Source organism: Bison bison, unplaced genomic scaffold, assembly GCF_000754665.1.
Source record: "Bison bison bison isolate TAMUID 2011002044 unplaced genomic scaffold, Bison_UMD1.0 scf7180017864050, whole genome shotgun sequence".
Taxonomy (NCBI): Eukaryota; Metazoa; Chordata; class Mammalia; order Artiodactyla; family Bovidae; genus Bison; species Bison bison.
The window spans coordinates 3706259-3724594 of record NW_011494622.1 but is presented as its reverse complement, the minus strand read 5'-3'; the positions used below and the strand labels follow the sequence as shown (position 1 = coordinate 3724594).

The window sequence follows — 18336 nt, the reverse complement described above, 5'->3', positions numbered from 1 at the left end:
CCACTCCAGTGTTCTTGTCTGGAGAATCCCAGGGACGGGGAAGCCTGGTGGGCTGCCGTCTATAGGGTTGCACAGAGTCGGACACGACTGAAGTGACTTGGCAGTAGCAGTAGCAGTTTCCTAGACTGAATATCTTAATCATTTTACTGTCTTCAAATTTACAGATTTTTATTTTCAAGATTCACATATGAAAATAATAATCTCTGGTCCTTAGGTTTAATAATCTAAGGATTTTAATTTCTAGTTAAAATTTATAATTTTATAATTCATAAATTATAATTTTAAGTTATAGTTTCTAATTTTAATTTCTGATACTTAGATTTAATATTGGGATTTTGCTCTATCTTCTGAAAAATCCTAGAAGCGAGCACCCATTCTTTCCCTGCTTAGATTTTTTTTTTCTTTTACATCTCCCTGCTGTTTACTAAACTTACTTGACTACAGAGAATTGAAAACGTCACTCTATGCCCCTGTTGCTGCTCTGGGCCAGGACTATTAATCTACCCCATTCTTATTTGCAAAATCTCTCCGCACGTGGTGACGGAATGCTGTGTTTGCTCTGTAACCTCCGTACCAGTGCCCAGCGAGGGATCTTGGTTTGCATCTGCAGCGGGACAGTTTCTCAGCTTTAAAAGCAGCTGCTCTGAGTCTAGGTTTGGCTAGCAGAGGAGCCTTTTTTTTTCTTTCTGGCTTAAATATGAAAACAGCTGAGTCAGGACAAATTGCTGCTGGTTGGGGCCAATAAAACAGAATCCCATCTTTCCTTCCTTTTTTCCCTACAACCGCCATCCCATAAACATGCAAGATTTGGTTTCCTTGGCAAAAACGCTCTTCCCATATAGTTTTTGCCACCGACTTAAGTTCTGCTGGCTCTTAGGCAGCTGCTCCAACAGGAAGATCCCATTGAGTTCTTTCTGTTTTTTATTTTTTTTAACGGTTGCTTGGAGAGCTGTCACTGAAAAAGATAAAGGCAGGGAAACAGATTGACTTTGTCACCTGGAATGGCACCATTATCCTGACGTAATAAAAGCAAGGCCCCCTGCCCAGTGGCTCCCACAGTTTGTTTTTCATTGTGAGAGTTAATATACAGAGTGGATTTCCAACTAGTGCCAGTACCTTCTCTGGCCTCCTCTCCTACAGGGGCAGGAAGCTGAATGTGTTCATTTTCCCAGAAGACTAACCACGAAGCAGCAGAAAAGAAAAAAAAAAAAAAACCCAGACCACCTGCCTAGGTTAAGCCCCAGCCAGTCATACCTGCCAAGCTCCTTTCTTTAAGCATGGAAACCGGGCTTCCTAAATGGTACCTCCGCCCATCTGTCTCTCTAAGACCTGGTCACCATGCTCTGTAAACCCTCTCTTTGCATGTCCTTGTCAGGAGACAAGGGTCACATCGTCACTGGAGCTTTTGAGCCATGCACGTGGCCGCATTTACCCAGCCCCAGCCCATGGGGTTTCCCCACAAATCTTTTCATCCACCCATGCTCTCCATCCATCCCTCCACCAGGGGGCACTTAGCAAGGGGCTGGGCAGGTTGTGTGCAGGCATGGTCGCTCAGTCATGTCCAACTCTTTTTGACCCTTTGGACTGTAGCCCACCAGGCTCCTCTGTCTATGGGGTTCTCCAGGCAAGAATACCGGAGTGAGTTGCCAGTTCCCTCCTCCAGGGGATCTTCCCAACCCTGGGATTGAACCCACGTCTCCTGCGTCTCCTGCACTGCAGGCAGATTCTTCACCCACTAAGCCACTGGAGTTGTCACAATGTCTAGTGTGGTCCAAAGACCCTCAGCAGGCAGGCCCAGTGATGCTTCCCAGGGTGGAAGCTCCTTGAGGGCAGGTCTGTGGCATCCTAGCCTGGGTTTTCCTCTGTGGAACCTGGTACACGGCAGAGACTCAGTACCTGTTTGTGGAATACGAAGTTAAGAAATTAATTCATAAATAGAGACAGTTGGTTCTTGATTACTTGTTGTTATTGTTCAGTCGCTCAGTCCTGTCCGACTGTTTGCAGCCCCATGGACTGCAGCACGCCGGGCTTCCCTGTACTTCATTACCTCCCAGAGTTTGCTCAAACGCACGTCCATTGAGTCAAGGATGCCATCCAACCATCTCACCCTCTGTCATCCCCTTATCCTCCTACCCTCAATCTTTCCCAGCATCAAGGTCTTTTTGACAAATTGTTTACTTTATAGGCTAATAAATCAGTGACTAAGTACCCAGAGAGGAAAGCTAAGTCAGGCCTTTCACCTGGGCTAATTGTTAGTAGCCCTAGAAGAGATTTCAACAGAGAAAAGGTGTTGAAACCACCAGTGGTCATTGTCCTGGCCCAGTTAGCCCCCAGCTGGAGTCCAGGGACGGGCGGACACTTCAGCTGTCCCCGGTCCCCACTCAGCTTCAGGGGCTGATTCCCATGGCCTCTCCTGGACAGTGTCCCCCTCATGACACCGCACTCAGAAAGGCGGCTAAATGTGGCCAGAAGCTGGTGAAAAATTGTGAGACGTGGAGCTGCATTGTGGATCCTCCGGACTCTCATCTGCATGGAGAGAAATGCAGCAAATGCAGGCTTCAGCTTCCAAAAAAAGGCCCATATTGGTCTCCCGAGGAAAGATTTATTTCAAAAACTGGCAAAGGATATGAAATGCCAGGCTCAATTCTCAGGCCTGGGATTGAGCGGCAGTTAGGCCCTGGGCCCAAAATACTTGGGGAAATCAAGACAAGCTGGAGAGCACAGCTTCTGAGTTTTAGCGTCAGCTGGAGCGGTTTCCTGCGGGCCTGAGGTGCTGGAGGTCCAGGATGCCTGTGTTGGGAACTGGAAGCTGCTTGCCTTCTGGCAGCGACCAGGGTCATCGCCGTAAGCCGTCGGAGGGCACGGGATGCCCTCCTCACCCTCGGCGGGCTTCAGCAAGCATGATCTTGAGGGAAAGAAGAAGTAGAAGGAAGCTCACCCGCTGGGCGCCCTGCTCCAGCTCTTCTCTCGAGGAATTCTGCCGCCTCTGGGCCCTGCTGTTCCTGATCTCTGGCATTTCCCAATTTCCAGAACGAGGCTGTGCGTGGCAGTGGGCTTGCCAGGGTGAGAGCAGGGCCTGGGGCCCAAGACATTAAATTTGGTTTTAGAAAGAGGAGGCCCTCTAAGACGGAGAAACAGTTGGGGGGACTTGTTTTCGCAGCAGTGTGATAAACACACGTCTGAGGGTCTGTGACCACCACTCCCGAGGGCTCTGAGGAGTCACCCCACAGGAAGCCTCTTGGGAGAAGGGTTTAAAATGGTGATGCCACAAAGCCTGAGACACGGCGCTTTGTCCCCTAGCTCGACCTTAACCCTGGCAGCAAAACCCCGGAGCCAGCCAAACCGTGCTCCCTTCCACAAGAGTCCCGACTGAGGCCTCTCCTGAGACATCACCGGGTGCCTTTTCCAGCCTGAGATGCTGTGAGCTTATTGCACTGTGGAGGGCAGGGGAAGCTCCTGTTACAACCCTGTCCTAAGGGAATAAGGTTGATTTCATTTGTATTAGGCCCGTCACACACCTTAGGGGTTCACATGTTACTTACTGATTTTAATTGGACTTGATTTCACCTTTGTTCCCCAGCACCCTAGACACGGGGTGAGAGGCCTCATCCAGAGAGAAGGAGGGGACACTCGGGTCCCTGACCCCACTTCTCAGCAGGAAGTACACTTTCAGGGGCTAACATGAGGGATGGCGTTCAAGATGTGTAACCATCAGTGAACCTGGCGCCGGCCAACGATATTGGGGAAAGCCAGTCGGCCGCCACGACTCCTCTTTGGAAAGCACCCCGTGTGAGTGACTCCGAGCCTGACCCTGCACCCACAGCGGCTGAAACACAGACTCAGCGTGGCAACCAGCGTAAGACGAAGCATTCTTAGGAAAGGACAGATAATCGTTGAACAAAGCCCAGGACAAATGCCAGGTGAAAGACTCCCAGTGGTTTCCAGGCCGGACGATGCATCCCAGCCACCCAGGGGATGACTATTAAATAGCCAGAGTTGCCACCTTACCCATCTGCGAACCCAAACACCCAAAGTGAGACTCGGGATAAACTCAGGGTGCTGTGTGCACAGCCAGGCTTGGGATCCAGCGGTGTAGACAGTATGTTTCCAGGGAAAGACGGGAGAGGAGGTCATCCAGGGCCACGCAGACACGGCCCCCACCAGCACCTGTGGTCGGGAACGGAACCCACGGAGGACGGATTTCCACCTCCTCAGCCATCGGGAGAAGTCACTTTGGGGTGTGAAGCAAGAGCTGACGTCCAGATGTTTTCCCAGACCTGGTTACCCTCCTGCCTCCTCAAGAATCATTTTCTCTGTGGCTTAGCTATTATTTTCTGATCTGCACCCAGGGGAAATGGAAAGGAGCCGGTGAGAACAGCACGTGCTAATAATACAGTCTCCAGATGCAACAGTGCGAAGTGAGTAAATGCTGGACGGTTCACCAAAGCAAGTGCCTCAGCCACAGACAGACAGCAGTGACTGCAGACTGTCCAGGCCGCCCTCTGCTTCTCCCCGGCCTTCCATCACTCCTGTCGCCCTGACCCTCCTTCCCAGCGCCGCCCCCATTTCTGACTGTGCCCCCACCCCACCCCCGACAGCTCAGCTCAGCTCCAGAAAGGATTCCAAAAATGCCGAGTCAGAGACATGGGTCCCGGCAAGGGCCGAATTAACTGGTCTGCTGATCTGGGGGGTAGACAGTGAAGGCTACTTTGTGGTTGTTGTTGACGCTACGGATGAATGAGGCAAAGACCTAGTCTAGAAACCAAAACACTCATCTCACAAGTAATCGCCTGGCTTCCCCAGCTCAGCAAGCTTCTGGCAGGCGTTTGGTGGTGAGCTGGTAGTGGAGTGAGGCATCAAACATACAAGGCAGGCAGCAAATACGAGAACATACGTCTATAAACACAGTAACAGCTGTTCCTCGGTGTTCCTCCTGGGGAACGGTTTCCGGGTCCTTCCCATTAGAAACAATGAGCTAGTTTAGGGGCTCATAAATGGGGGGGGGGTCCTGGCACTGCTATCCACCCCTGTACAGAGGAGGGGTACCAGAAGGTGCTGGACAAATGACACTCAGCAAAGATTTTATTTGACTTGCCAAGAAAGTGTTCATTACAGAGTCACCAACTTGTCCCGGCTTGCCCAGGTCAGTCATAATTTTTTTTTTTTTTTTTTTTGCATCCCTGGAACTCCTCAGTCCTGGGCAAACCAAGATGGTTGGTCCGCCCCTCTAACTGGCACAACCTCCTAGAGAAACTGCCTCACTCCTTCCAGAGTCCTCACGCTGCTTCCCTCTCATGCTCTTCCCACATGCAGTCACTATGCAAGGTTCCCGGGCCTCGCAGGGACTCCTCTGTGTCCACACTGCCCCAGCTCAGACACACACACACACACACACACACACACACACACACACACACGCTTTCATCTGGAGGGCCCGGGCACCCCAGGATGTCGCTAGGTGGTGCTGTGTGGGGGTCCCTGGACCTGGGAAGTTCAGGAGGGATGGAGGCTCCTCAACCAGTAACCTGAGGACCCCCCAGCCTGGGGATGTGGGAGGTGTGGAGCGCCTCACCAGCAGGGCTGCACGTGTGAGGTGTGCATTACATGACTGCACAGGCCCGCACTGGTGTGATAATGTTGGGGTGGGGAAGGGGAGTGGGAGGAGACAGAGGACCAAGTGAATCAGTAAAAGCCACCAGGAAGGACAAGGGAAAAATTCATCAACTCCCCTTCTTGCGGTTCATTAAGTCATGTAATTAGATTATGTCATGTAATCCACTCAGTCTGATTATGTCACATAATCCGTTCAATCACTTAGCTTCTCACATAACTAGCCAGGTTATTATTACTTTTTAAAATCAGTAAACATAGTTGTTTCAAAAAAAAAAAAGCAAGAACAGTTGTTTCACCAGAGCAACTTGTCATGTTGACAAAAACACCAGTGGCTTTACTTGCGATCATACAGATCTCCCGTCATCTTCAGGGCTGAGATGCCTCGTTGCTGTATGTTTGCATGTGGAAGTTAGACTGGAATTTTCAAATCAGGCAGGCTTCACCTCCCTTCCACCTGTCCCTTCCCCGTGGGACATATGTGTCCCATGGGACTCATGATTAGTGACACCACTAGTGATGTATCCTACCTAGTTCTTCAGCAATCACTGCCTTGTAGACGGGTGGGGAGGGGAGCAGCACATAAAATTAGCAAACGAAGCTAAGCTGGCATGTGTTGTGAGCATGACCACAAAGAACAAAAGAGGGTATAAACCAGAAATGCAGTAAGTTAATAAATATATTCCCGTGGAAAAATACAAGCTACAGCTGGAGAAGGAGGGATGGAAATTGAGGAAACAGAGAGTCAATGAAACAGTGCAATTTGGAAAGTTAGCAGTGCCAGGGAGCGATTTATGGGGTGAGACGGGACAGGCATGCGATGTGATATGACAGCTAAATAAGCAAAGGAGGGTTCAACCCTGCTGCACAAGCCCCGAGCACCTCACCCTGCAGCCGGTGGCATCTGGAGACCGCCCCCGGCTATTTATTGAGCACCTACTGTGTGTCGGGCTTAGGACACAGTCAGGTTATCCCTCACAGTCTCTGAGACGGGTGTTGTCACATCCAGCAAGGAAGCTGAAGCTCGGACAAGTTATGCAGCTTGCCCAGGATCACAGAGTTGGAAAGCAACAAACTGGAATTTAACCCCCATCCTATTCAAAATCTCGTCTCCATCCTGGCTGCCACTCAGTGAATGAAGCGGCAAGGGACAGGCTGTAGGAGCCTTGCAGTGACCTCTGGCTGTGGGGCTCTGGAAGGTGCACAAAGACCAGGAGACTGACGCCCCGGCTTCCAGGCCCAGCCTTGCTTCCCAACAGCTCTGTGACTTTAAGAGTGTCACTTAACCACTCTGCGCCAAAATGGAAAAAAAAATACCGTCTGCAGCAGGAGGTGTTGACACCTAAGTGGATGTCGGGGGAGGCTCTCGGTGAACCGCACATCACACAAAACAGCATACATGTGCTGTTACAAGTCTTGCAAAGGTGTTAGTCCCTCAGTCGTGTCCGACTCTGCGACCCCACGGACTGTAGCCTGCCAGGCTCCTCTGTCCATGGGACTCTCCAGGCAAGACTACTGGAGGGTTGTCATGCCCTCCTCCAGGGGATCTTCCCAACCCAGGGATTGAACCCAGGTCTCCTGCATTGTAGGCAGATTCTTTATTGTCTGAGCCACCAGGGAAGCCCACCTGTAAATCCCTGGTCCTTGAGCTGTGCTGCTTCCACGCATTCATCACAACTAGTCAGTTCTACCTCCTGCATTTGGAAAACTTGTCATATTAAACCCTGCTGAGCCAGAAGACGATCGGACTGTCAGGAATGAAGGCTTAGTCCGCCTCAAAGAGCTCGGTTTGTGTCCAACTGGCTACAGTCTCCTCGGGATTTGCAAAACCTCCTGTGAGCTTTGCTGTCTCTCAAGTAAGCTGCTACAATCTAGGGAAATTTAGTTCTGAAGAAAAGACGGGTGACAGGGCAGCGACAGGTCTGGAAGCCATCCCAACTGAAGAATGGTCAAAGGACATGAAGGTCCACAGGCGTGGAGGAGAGGAACATGGGTTCATCTTCAAAGGCTGGCTCAGTGGAGAGGAGGACTTCCGGGGTGGAGCTGGACAAACGAGGACAGGGGTGGTTCCTCCAGGGGAGGGGCCCCTGGGGTGGTGCAGGCTCGCTGCTTCTGGGCTTCCGAGGCTGGGCTAGAAAAATGAAGCGATTCCATTAGCCTCTGTGTTTGCCAGCAACATTTCTTCCACAGCAGTCAGGTGTCCTACCATTTCAACTCCACTCTGACACCACCCCAGGTTAGAGCAGACCCATACTCCGGCCCACAAGATGGCCCGCACATCTGAATGCTCGTCCCAAGTCCTGGGTCCCCAGGCTGCCCACACTTGTGTCTGACTTGGCCATAAATCTGAGGGTTCTCACCACCTGCCTTCGGCTTTGATAGTTCACCGAGATGAATCGCAGAACTCAGAAAGTTGCTACGCTCACGATTACAATCTTCTTATAAAGGATGCTACACAGGGGCAGGCAAATGGAAGAGAGGCACAGGGCACGCTGTGGCGGTGAGGGGCGCCGAGAACCCAGGTCGGGGCACCGGCCTCCCATCACTGTGTGTTCATTAATCCAGATGTTCCCCGGACCCTGCTGTTCCTGGGGGTTTATGTGGGGTCTCACTGTGTTGGCTCAGGTAACAAAATCATTACCCACATGGTTGAACTCAGTCTTAAGAGATCAGAGGATAGGGCTGGAAGTTCTAACTCTCCCCTTGGTTCTTCTGGTGACCAGCACCCCCATCCTGAAGCTATCTAGCCCCTCAACCCAAAGATCATCCCATCCCATTAGCATAAACTCAGGTATGGGAACTCAGGACTCATCACGAATAACAAAACACCCTCAGCACTCAGGAAATTCCAAGGGTTTAGGTGCTCTGGGCCAGGGAACCTGGGACAAAGGCCAACTCTATTTTTTATTATACCACAGGTACACTTTCACATCCCTTCTGTCTCTGACACGCTATGTTTAGTGGCTCTGAAACTGATTACGAGGCACAGTTCAGCCCAGAGCAAGAAGAGACCTTCAGAATTAGGGCTCTCTGGCAATTTAACGGGACACCTCCAAAGGTCCGAGCTACCTGGAGTGAGAAGTGATCCGGCTGAGGTCGGACAACCCTGGCTGAGACCCCTGGGCAGGAAAGCCCCGCGCTGGGTGGGTGGTAGTTTGAACCCGATGCTCGCTCACACCCTGGCCTGGTCACAGGGTGATGTCAATGCCTTGTTGATTTCAGAATCGAGAGTCGCTTCCATTCTGGATGAACAGCACCGTCACCCGCAAGCCAGAAGGCTGGCAATGGGGCTGGCACGGATATGACAACGAGCTCAGAGCCATGAGGGGCATCTTCCTGGCCTTTGGACCTGGTAGGCAAGATCTTAGTTATTCCTCCTCCGAGGCATCAGGGGCTGAGGGTGCTCGGAAAGGCTGGAGCAATTTCTTTACGGATCCTCTTTATGAGCAAAGCTGAGCAAAGCCAGCCGGTCTCCACAAAATGTCTTTGGCTGGCTTGCTTTCAAATGCTTCTTGGGTTTGGCAAACGTGGTCAAATACTTCTCCCTCTAAGTTTTAAATCTCAAGCGCAGTGAGGAAAATGTATTCCACATGTTTGTGATTCATTTTTTACTTAATTCATCAAAACATCCCTTCACAGCCATCTGATGTCCAGGAAAGCTTATCAGGCACCAGGTTGCTGACAGCCACAAGTCCCAGAGTCAACATGCTCGCTTCATGGGGTCTGACACTTCCACACTTCCTCCCTGTCTAGAGCGGCCACCCCTGTGTGGGTCATCCAGTCTAGGGCCCACCAGAAGCTAGGATGTGCTCACAGCAGGCTAGGAAACAGTTTTGTGACTGACTTTGAGGATGAGCCAGAATGACTTCTGCAGTGTCTAGGATGAGAGTGTGAATTGACTTTGCCTTCTTGGACCTGATGCCTTCCTGGTCTGGAAGAGAGGTGGGCGGAGGGGGGCCCATTTGGTCATTTGCTTTAATTAATACAGCACTGTAAAATTCACATTTTGGAAAAGTTTATCAAACGCTCTAACAATCATATTACTACCTGTACACTCCCTTAAAAGAAAAAAAAAGAGTGAAAAGCAGTCAACAACCATCAAGAGTCAGCTGATCAGATTACGAGCTCCTCATCTTCCTTCCTGCTGTCCACACTCCTTATTAAACATTAAGCTTATTAGCTTACCCTGGTATCCACAGTCAAAGTTCCTTTTTCTGAATGTTTCGATCAAAATGTTTCAGCCCACAAAAGCCCATGCTTTCCTATCAGGTGATAGGTTAGAGGTCACACCTGGAAGCCCTGCCCTCCTCCTCAACATACCAGACAGAGATGCTTGTGGGCCCTCCTTCATTCCATTCACCTTGGGTCACTCTCTCAACCATACACAAAAAAAAACCTGCTGAGAGCTACACGGTGTCAACTTCCGCCCCCTCCACGGGTGCCTCTGGGAGGCCGAGCTTAGGGAACACATGTGGGTCCACATCATTGCCCACACATCATCCGAGTGCCCACGTCCTTAAGCAAGCAACAGGACCAGTAGCCGCAAGCATTTCTAGGGCACAGCTGGGTTCACGACATTGGCCTCAGAGAGTTCAGAGGATGCTCCCGCATGATACCGTCAACCGATAACAGCTACCTGTTAGCCAAGCACCAGGTTAGATCTGCGGAGCTCAGAAGCCAGCTGAGTTCAGGATGGAGCCTTGAGGATGCTGTGAGGTCAACCGCTAGCTCAGCGTGGAGACATCCCAGGCCATGGCCTTTACACAGAGGAACATGAGACAGGGGTGCTTTCATTCAAAGGCATCACCTCCTCCTTCCCCAAAAGAGAGGAATCAGATCATGAATGCAAAACAGTTGTCAGCTGGAGTGTTTATGAGTAAGCATCTTGGGCAGATTTTAAAACAGAAATGAATCTAGCCTCAAACCAAAATTTTAAACCCAGTACCCAGAGCTGCAACAGCTGAAATTCAGTGGGGAGCTTTTTGTCCATTAACAAGGCCTCCATCATATGCTCCTTTAAAACTAAAAGCCTAAGTCTTTTATAGACAGAAAGACGACCCCAGATGAAAATGCACTGGGCTAATTGCAAAACTGTTTCCAGGCAGATACAGCCTCCCGCAAACCATCACGTTTCTGGCTTCACTTCGCATGCAAGATTGAACAGCTCTACACACTGACTGTTTACGCAGAAGAAAATTTAAGAGCGAGGTCTTTAATAACAATCTAGCTGCACTTTGAGATAAACGTACAGCCCTCCTGATTAATTGGAGGTAATTCTCGCTCATACAGGATGCTGAGCATCGCTACGGCTGCCCAGATACAGCTTTAGAAGTCAGGAAGTCTGGTCCAGCTAAGTGAAGGGGAAATCATTCTGGAAGATAGGCTCTCTCTGGTTAATCCCAGTTCCTAATTGGAACAATCTAACCTTGCCCTAAGTCTTCCTTCTGTTTTGTAAGGAAGTTCATTTGTATCGTTTCTTTTTAGATTCCACACATAAGGGATATCATACATTATTTCTAGGTGGCCTAGTGGCTCAGATGGTAAAGAATTCCCCTGCAGTGCAGAAGATGCAGGTTTGATCCCTGGGTTGGGAAGATTCCTTTGAGGAGGGCATGACCCACTCCAGTGTTCTTGCCTGGAGAATCCCACAGACAGAGGAGCATGGAGAGCTACAGTCCATGAGGTTGCAAAGAATCGGACACAACAGAGTGACTAAGCATATATGATATTTCTCCTTCTCTGCCTGACTTACTTCACTCAGTATGACAATCTCTAAGTCCATCCACTAACATTTTTTTTTTTTTTTTGGTCAGAAGAGCTTGACCTCAATTTTTCTTGCCAAATGTTAAAGAAGGAGATGTCTGAAAGGCTGGGGACGGCTGTCTTGGGTTTGCTATTGACCTCCACCTGCACACGTGACGGGACATGGCCACCACGTGATGTGGCAGGATGACCTTACCTCCACAGCAAGTCAGGGAGAGAAATCTTCTGCGTCACAGGACCACCTCGCCATTGATTCCTCAGCTGCGGCTGACTCTTCTCTGGGGAGGTGTAACCACCATCCTCAGCTAATTTAACGTTTTCCTTCAGATGAGAAGGGTTGGCACTCTACATTCTCCTTCCCAGGGCGGCTCTGGATTTGTTTGAAATTAGTGTTTACCCTGAGGCAATGCAGATCCTTACCCTCCCTACCCTAAAAGTAAGTGAACATTTCACATAAGCTAGGGGGTAAATATTTTCAATGCGAACCTTCCCTTGCTGGGCACTTCTTCTATTAATATCAACAGCTCCCATCTATTGAGCACAGACAGGAGCCTGCAGCTAGGATTTGGGCAGCATCTCTGCCCACCCCCTGAGCTTATCCAGCTGGTGAGTGGCTGCAGGCTGCTCTGTAAAGCCCGTGAACTCCTTTACATGGAATTCTACTTTTATACCTCAAAATGAGCAAAACCCATCACTTGAGATGTTGCTCTGGATCTAACACACTCTGTGGCAGAGTCCTCTCTGTTGCTTCTGTATTTGTAATTTCAGGGTTAACGTTAAGAGCGGAATTTGGGGTGGACACTTCTGGGTCACGTCGCTGTGGTGGTTAGTGTTTCTTTGCTTTTTAAATCAAGGATATGTGACCATTTTAGCAAAGCAATTATAAAGATTATTTTCTAAGATAGAAAACTTGTCCTTACAGCCCCAAAACTACCTTTTAAAAAAATTATGCAGGGACTAAAAGAGCACATGTCTGGGCCTTTACTGATGGATAAAAGTGAAAGTTAGTCACTCGGTCAAGTCCCACTCTTGGTGACCCCATGGACTGTAGCCCACCAGGCTCCTCTGTCCATGGGATTCTCCAGGCAAGAATAATGGCGTGGGTTGCCATTTTCTTCTCCACGGGATCTTCCTGACCCAGGGATCGAACCCGGGTCTCCTGCACTGCAGGCAGACTCTTTACCAACTGAGCCACCAGGGAAGCCACTATTGATGGATCAAAGTCCCTCCTAAATTCAACTTCAATAGTTTTAGGTATTTTTCTGGAAGCGCTAGTTTGGAACCTAAACATGAAGCGGCTTATGAATATCACTAACGTCTCATATTCGCTCTTTGTTGTTGTTCGGTCACTTAGTCATGTCCGACTCTGCAACCCCATGGACTGCAGCTCACCCAGCTTCCTTGTCCTTCACTGTCTCCTGGAGTTTGCTCAAACTCATGTCCATTGAGTCGATGATGTTCATTCAGCATCTTTTCTGCCTCCTATGGAGAAAGAGAAGGTCCCTTCAGCGCCCTTACTTTCTGTGCTGTGAACAGCCAGCCCTGCCCCCGGGGGCCTTTGTCTACGTAGAGTCTGGAACAGCATCTGGGTGGAAGCATTCTCCTTCATGAGATGGCTTCCAGCCTTCACTTAGGTCCCCAACTCCAATACCAGCTTCTTTATCGTTCCCACAGCTAAGTTACTTTATATGCTAGTGAAAAGCTCCCAAAGAATGTTCAACTGATCTTCCAGACATACTTAGGAGACCATCTCTGTGGCTTGTGCATTAGCCACACGGAGAAAAACTATACAATTGCCGGTTCTGTCCAGTCCTGGGACCTCCACGTGGCAGAAAAATGGGAAACATTCTTGAGCTGGGGGCACCCAGGCTAACCAGTCCCTGCCAGATAGGTGGCCTGGTAGAGACCTATGCAACCGAATTGGGTTTGGGGAGCTGGGCAAGATGAGGCTTGCAGAAATGAGCAGCTTCACCTGGTCTTTGGGTCCTCAAGGAAAGTTCTGTTGTTACAAAGGGAAGCACAGTTATGCACAAATCAGTTTATTGTCTGATTTGTCTTTCAAAGAAACATGGTGTTAAGTGGTAAAGATCCTACCTGCAGGTGCAGGAGACGTAAGAGATGTAGGTTCAACCCGAGTTGGGAAGATTCCCCTGGAGAAGGAAATGGCAACTCACTCCAGTATTCTTGCCTGGAGAATCCCATGGACAGAGGAGTCTGGTAGGCTACAGTCCATGGGATGACAAAGAGTCGGATACACTAAAGCGACTTAGCATATACTCACATCTCCGTAAACCATAGAAAGTGACTTCCTTTCACAACCTAGAACCTTCCAGATCGCCTTCCAGGTTCACAATCCCTTGGCCAGGCTCTATGGTCAAGGGGGATCTACCAGTCCTAGAGCTGCTGAAATTCGAAGCGTAATCCCTCCGCCACGTGACTCACCCCTCTCTCCCTGCCCAGCCCAGGAGTGGCCTTGACGACTTGCTTCCTTGCCTTTCCCTTTCAGATTTCAAATCCGACTTCAGAGCCGCTCCCATCAGAGTCGTGGATATCTACAACCTCATGTGCAAGGTGACAGGCGTCACCCCCCTGCCCAACAACGGGTCCTGGTCCCGGGTGATGTGCATGCTGAAGGACCCAGCCAGCTCGGCTCCGGGTGCCCCGCCCTGCGCCTGTGCACTGGTCACCGTCCTGCTGGTACTGCTGGCGATGCTGGCCTAGCTGCTTGCGGCGTGTCCCCAGCACTCCGCACAGTGGGTGAATTAACCACCTCGATTCATGCGAAGACATACAACTGTTAATCTATTCTTGGATGATTCCATACACAAAAGTCCCTATTTCTTTAGATTTTTTTTTTGTTTATATTTTCTACAGGTAAGGAAAATTCTAGCTTTTCATTTGTTCAACTATAGGTTATTTTCTTCTTCTTTTTTTTTTTCTGATGTACTCAGATGGCTTGTCTGAACAGGGCCTCCCGCTGTAGTGACCAGACCCCAGGTGGGTATTCTATGGAGTCCTGGTCCCTCTGTTTTGCACAAAGCAGGCTCTTGTCTGGGGTCTGTCTAAACCTGGGAGCCATCCTGTACAGCTCCTTCCATCAGGGGGAAAACGGAGGCCCATTTGAAAGCAGTAGCTGCTGTCTATTTCTGACCCAGCTTGTGACGTTTCTTCACCTTATACAAAGTCCCAGAAAGGGAGTATCTTAGCTTGGCTCACCCATCAGTCAAACTCACTAAGAATTGCAGAATTCAGAGAACAAAGTGAAAGATATGGGTTCCTTCCCAAAGTCTGAGTACACAAAATTTTCTCCCTGGGTGGAGGAGCAAAAGAGTTTACCATAGATACGGGCTTCGACAAGCCTTCTCCTAGCGTGTTTGCGGTGTGAACACACAGGACAGGAACTGGATTGCCTGTCTGCCCATCTGCCTGTGGGAAGGCTGACTCAGAGGATCCCATATAGAATGTGAGCGCGTGCTCAGTCACTTCAGTCATGTCTGACTCTGTGCAACCCCATGGACCGTAGCCTGCAGACTCCTCTGTCCATGGGATTCTCCAGGCAAGAATACTGGAGTGGGTTGCCATTTCCTACTCTAAGGAATCTTCCCAACCCAGGGATCAAACCTGGGTCTCTTACATCTTCTGCATTAGCAGGTGGGTTCTTTACCACTAGTGCTACCATAAACTCCAGCAACACCGGACATATCATCTATCATCAAAGGTGGGGAAAGGGATGTCTGGCTGAGGAGTGTGGACATACTTGCAGAAATCTCACTCCATTGCTTGAAATGGTGACGTATTGAGCATAAGTTTGATGCACCTGTGTCCCTGAAAGCAAGGCTTCTTCAACAACCACAGCAAAGTGGACCCTTGAGTGACCCAGAATTCCAAGAAAAATGGTGGAGCGCAGGGAACAGACTCAGCATGATGCAACTGAATCCCAGTCACTAACCACTTGGCCATGTGATTAGGTAACAGTTTGGGCAAAGTGACACCTCAGAGACCTTGGTTTTTAAGAAACCCCAAAGAAGAGGCACTGAGCCTGAGTTGAAATGTTTTTAGTCTTCTAAGTCTGCTATAGGAGATCTTGTTGCAAGACAAGGGATACCTATACTTCTATATGATCAGAGTCACAGACATGTATCACTGCATTAAAAATGAGTTTGCACTAAATGAAGCCCACCTGCAGATGAGACTTTTCATCAAGAAAAGACAACACATCAGGTCTCACCAGGACAATAAAGCCTCAGACAATAAACACTCTGCTTATGTGTTGTTTACCTTGAAAAAATGAAAATCTACGCTCACCCTGATTCAAGAAGTCTGGGAGCCATCTCCAGACCTTGAATCATGAGAGCGAAGGATCACTGCTTAAAAATACCACATTTATCTTCACAAAAGATTTCTAAGGTTTTATGTAATGTGTTTTTAAAGCGCTAGCAAACCTTCAAGTCAATAGGAAAGGCAAATCAGCCTTTGTTATCTGTCTGAAAGCCAATTAGTGCTTTGGGAACACTGTGGTGGTTACTGAAAGAGCATCTATTGTTTGAAGTTGTCTTTCTCTGTAAAGGACTGTGTTCTAATTAATGCGGTGGAGCTCATTGTGCTCCCATGTGAAGGAAGGAGCCCTAAAAGAAACCCAGTGATTCAACTAAAAGTGGATTATCCAAGTCTAGAGGGGTACGAACAGATATACGGTCTTGAGTTTGTCCTTCCCACTCTGTTCTACCAATTTTTCCCCTCACTCATTTTTAAAATCTTCAAGTTACATAGTAAAATCTCAGACATTTGCCTGACAAGGTGTAGTTACTCTGTAAGTGGTTTTGAAGCTCCAGTACTTCGCCCACCTGATACAAAGAGCTGACTCTTTAGAAAACACCCCAATGCTGGGAAAGATTGAAGGAAGGAGAAGGGGATGACAGACAATGAGATGGTTGGATGGCATCACCAACTCAACGGACATGAGTTTGAGCAAATGCTGGGAGACGGTGAAGGGCTGGGGAGCCTGGCGTGCTGCAGTCCATGGGGTCAAGAAGAGTCGGACACGACTGAGCGACTGAACAACAACAAAAATGAGAATAAGACACTTTGGAATCATAAGTATTGGTGATTAATAAAGAAAATTCAGACACTGAATGGAGGAAAACCCTTAAACCTAAAGCAATACATATGTTTTAGTGGCTTAACTGTTTAGCTAGAATTTTTTCTTTTGATTTTTGTTCTAACTTATGTTCTTTTCCCAAGGAAAATTCTACTTTTTCTAAACGCATTTTGTTCCATCAGAGTAACATTTGCTAGGACTATACACACAATTTTCCTCCTATTTTACAACTTCATCGCTAATTCCGGGAGGAAGTTCATTGGACTGACCTGAAAATACCAAAGACAGGTGAAAGGCGTGATGTTTAAGTTGAAGATAAGATGAATGGCTACTGCCTGCCTGTATGCAGAATCACCCGAACCCAACTCAACTACGTTCTGAAGACTTCAGCATAAATTAGAGCAGGCCCAGGGAATTCTTTCTCACCTCCAAGAGGCCTGATTTACAAAGTCCCAACTCTCTTTACTTTTAAAGGGCTCTTCAAAAGCCACAGCACATCTGAATTGTCATAGACAGCAGTTTGCAAACCTTCTGGGATGGCCAGCATCCCTGGCCTTCTTCTGGAGATGCAGGTTCTGAAGACCTGGCACGGGGCCTTCAACAATACTTTTAAGTCACATGGATCTAAGGTCCGGGTTTGCCCTAAGGAGTGGTGGGTTCTGATTTGACTTTGGTAGACCCGAGGCTCCCACAGCAACTTCATGATCTGCCAGTCTCTTCAGGGACCATCAGCCTGGCATCGGGCTGATCCAGCTGATGGCCTGATCCCAGCTGGGTCAGCTTCCTGCCCTCCTAAAACCAAAGCAGATCTGTAAGTCCTGGTGGTGAAATGGCTTTTCCATACCCAATCCCCGTGAGTTTAAGATCCTCAACGGTGCTATCAGACAAACTCGTTGTTCAAGACACGCAGCTCTTTTACGAATTTTCTATGAAAGTGTTTTACATGTCTGTAAATCTCAAGAGATTTCCAAATGTGATTACGTGTTTAATCTTTGTAAGTGATTGGTGATAGACCAACATCAGCTCTTGTAAGCTACTTGTGAGGAGGAAGAAAGATGGTAGGCTCGACAGCCTAGTTATAAACCACAGGAAGCTCGGTCTCAGGGCTGTGTGATGGAAGATATGCTTATGTGTTGCTTTGAAATCATAAAATTGCACCTGGTGTCGTGCCTCACATGTTTTGTAAATGTCCCATAAATGTGTTGAATGAAAAAAAGAATAAATAAAACTGAGGAGACTTGCTTACACAGCACATATTCTTTCTCTTTGTCTGTGCTTTTTCAAACAAACCTTTCCTTTTTGGATTGCTATCTTTTCTTATCACCCAAGTGACAATATAATTATACTTCATTTCATGGACTAAGCATATTCCATCCCAAGCTTATAAACTTGACAGATTGGTGGAAGGAAGGAAGGAAGATTAGATTTTGAATATACTAAGCATATTTACTTTTTTTAAAGTATGACAGTTTTATCAAGATTCAGTTCACATGTCTTATAACCCTTCCTTTTAAAGTATCAATTTAATGGCATTAGTATGGTCACAGAGCTGTGCAACTATTCCACAGTCAACTCTAGAACATTTTATCACCCTGAAAAGAAACTCCATATCCATGAGCATGTTAGCACTCACCCTGCCTTTCCCACTACCCACCCCCAGGCAACCTCTAAACTACACTCTATCCCTACAGATTTACCTCTTGGGGATATTTCAAGAAAATGGAATAGCCAGGAACTCTGTGGCTGTATGAGTCCAGGCTCTAGCCAACGTTACTACTCACACACTCAGTCTCTCTCAGAGCATTTTTTTTTTTTTTTTTTGAATGCGGATCATTTTTAAAGTCATTATTGATTTGTTACAATGT

General features: G+C 48.3%; 1 protein-coding gene across 1 annotated transcript in view; it reads left to right on the top strand.

Moving 5' to 3' along the window:
- Nucleotides 1-17716, top strand: part of ENPP6 (ectonucleotide pyrophosphatase/phosphodiesterase 6) — an 80648-nt gene extending 62932 nt beyond the window's left edge. The window contains exons 7-8 of the mRNA XM_010835751.1: nucleotides 8833-8962; nucleotides 13880-17716. Coding sequence (XP_010834053.1) covers nucleotides 8833-8962; nucleotides 13880-14094 — 345 coding nt within the window. The 3' untranslated portion in view covers nucleotides 14095-17716. The remainder of the gene's footprint in view (nucleotides 1-8832; nucleotides 8963-13879) is intronic.
- Nucleotides 17717-18336: the final 620 nt, after the last annotated feature.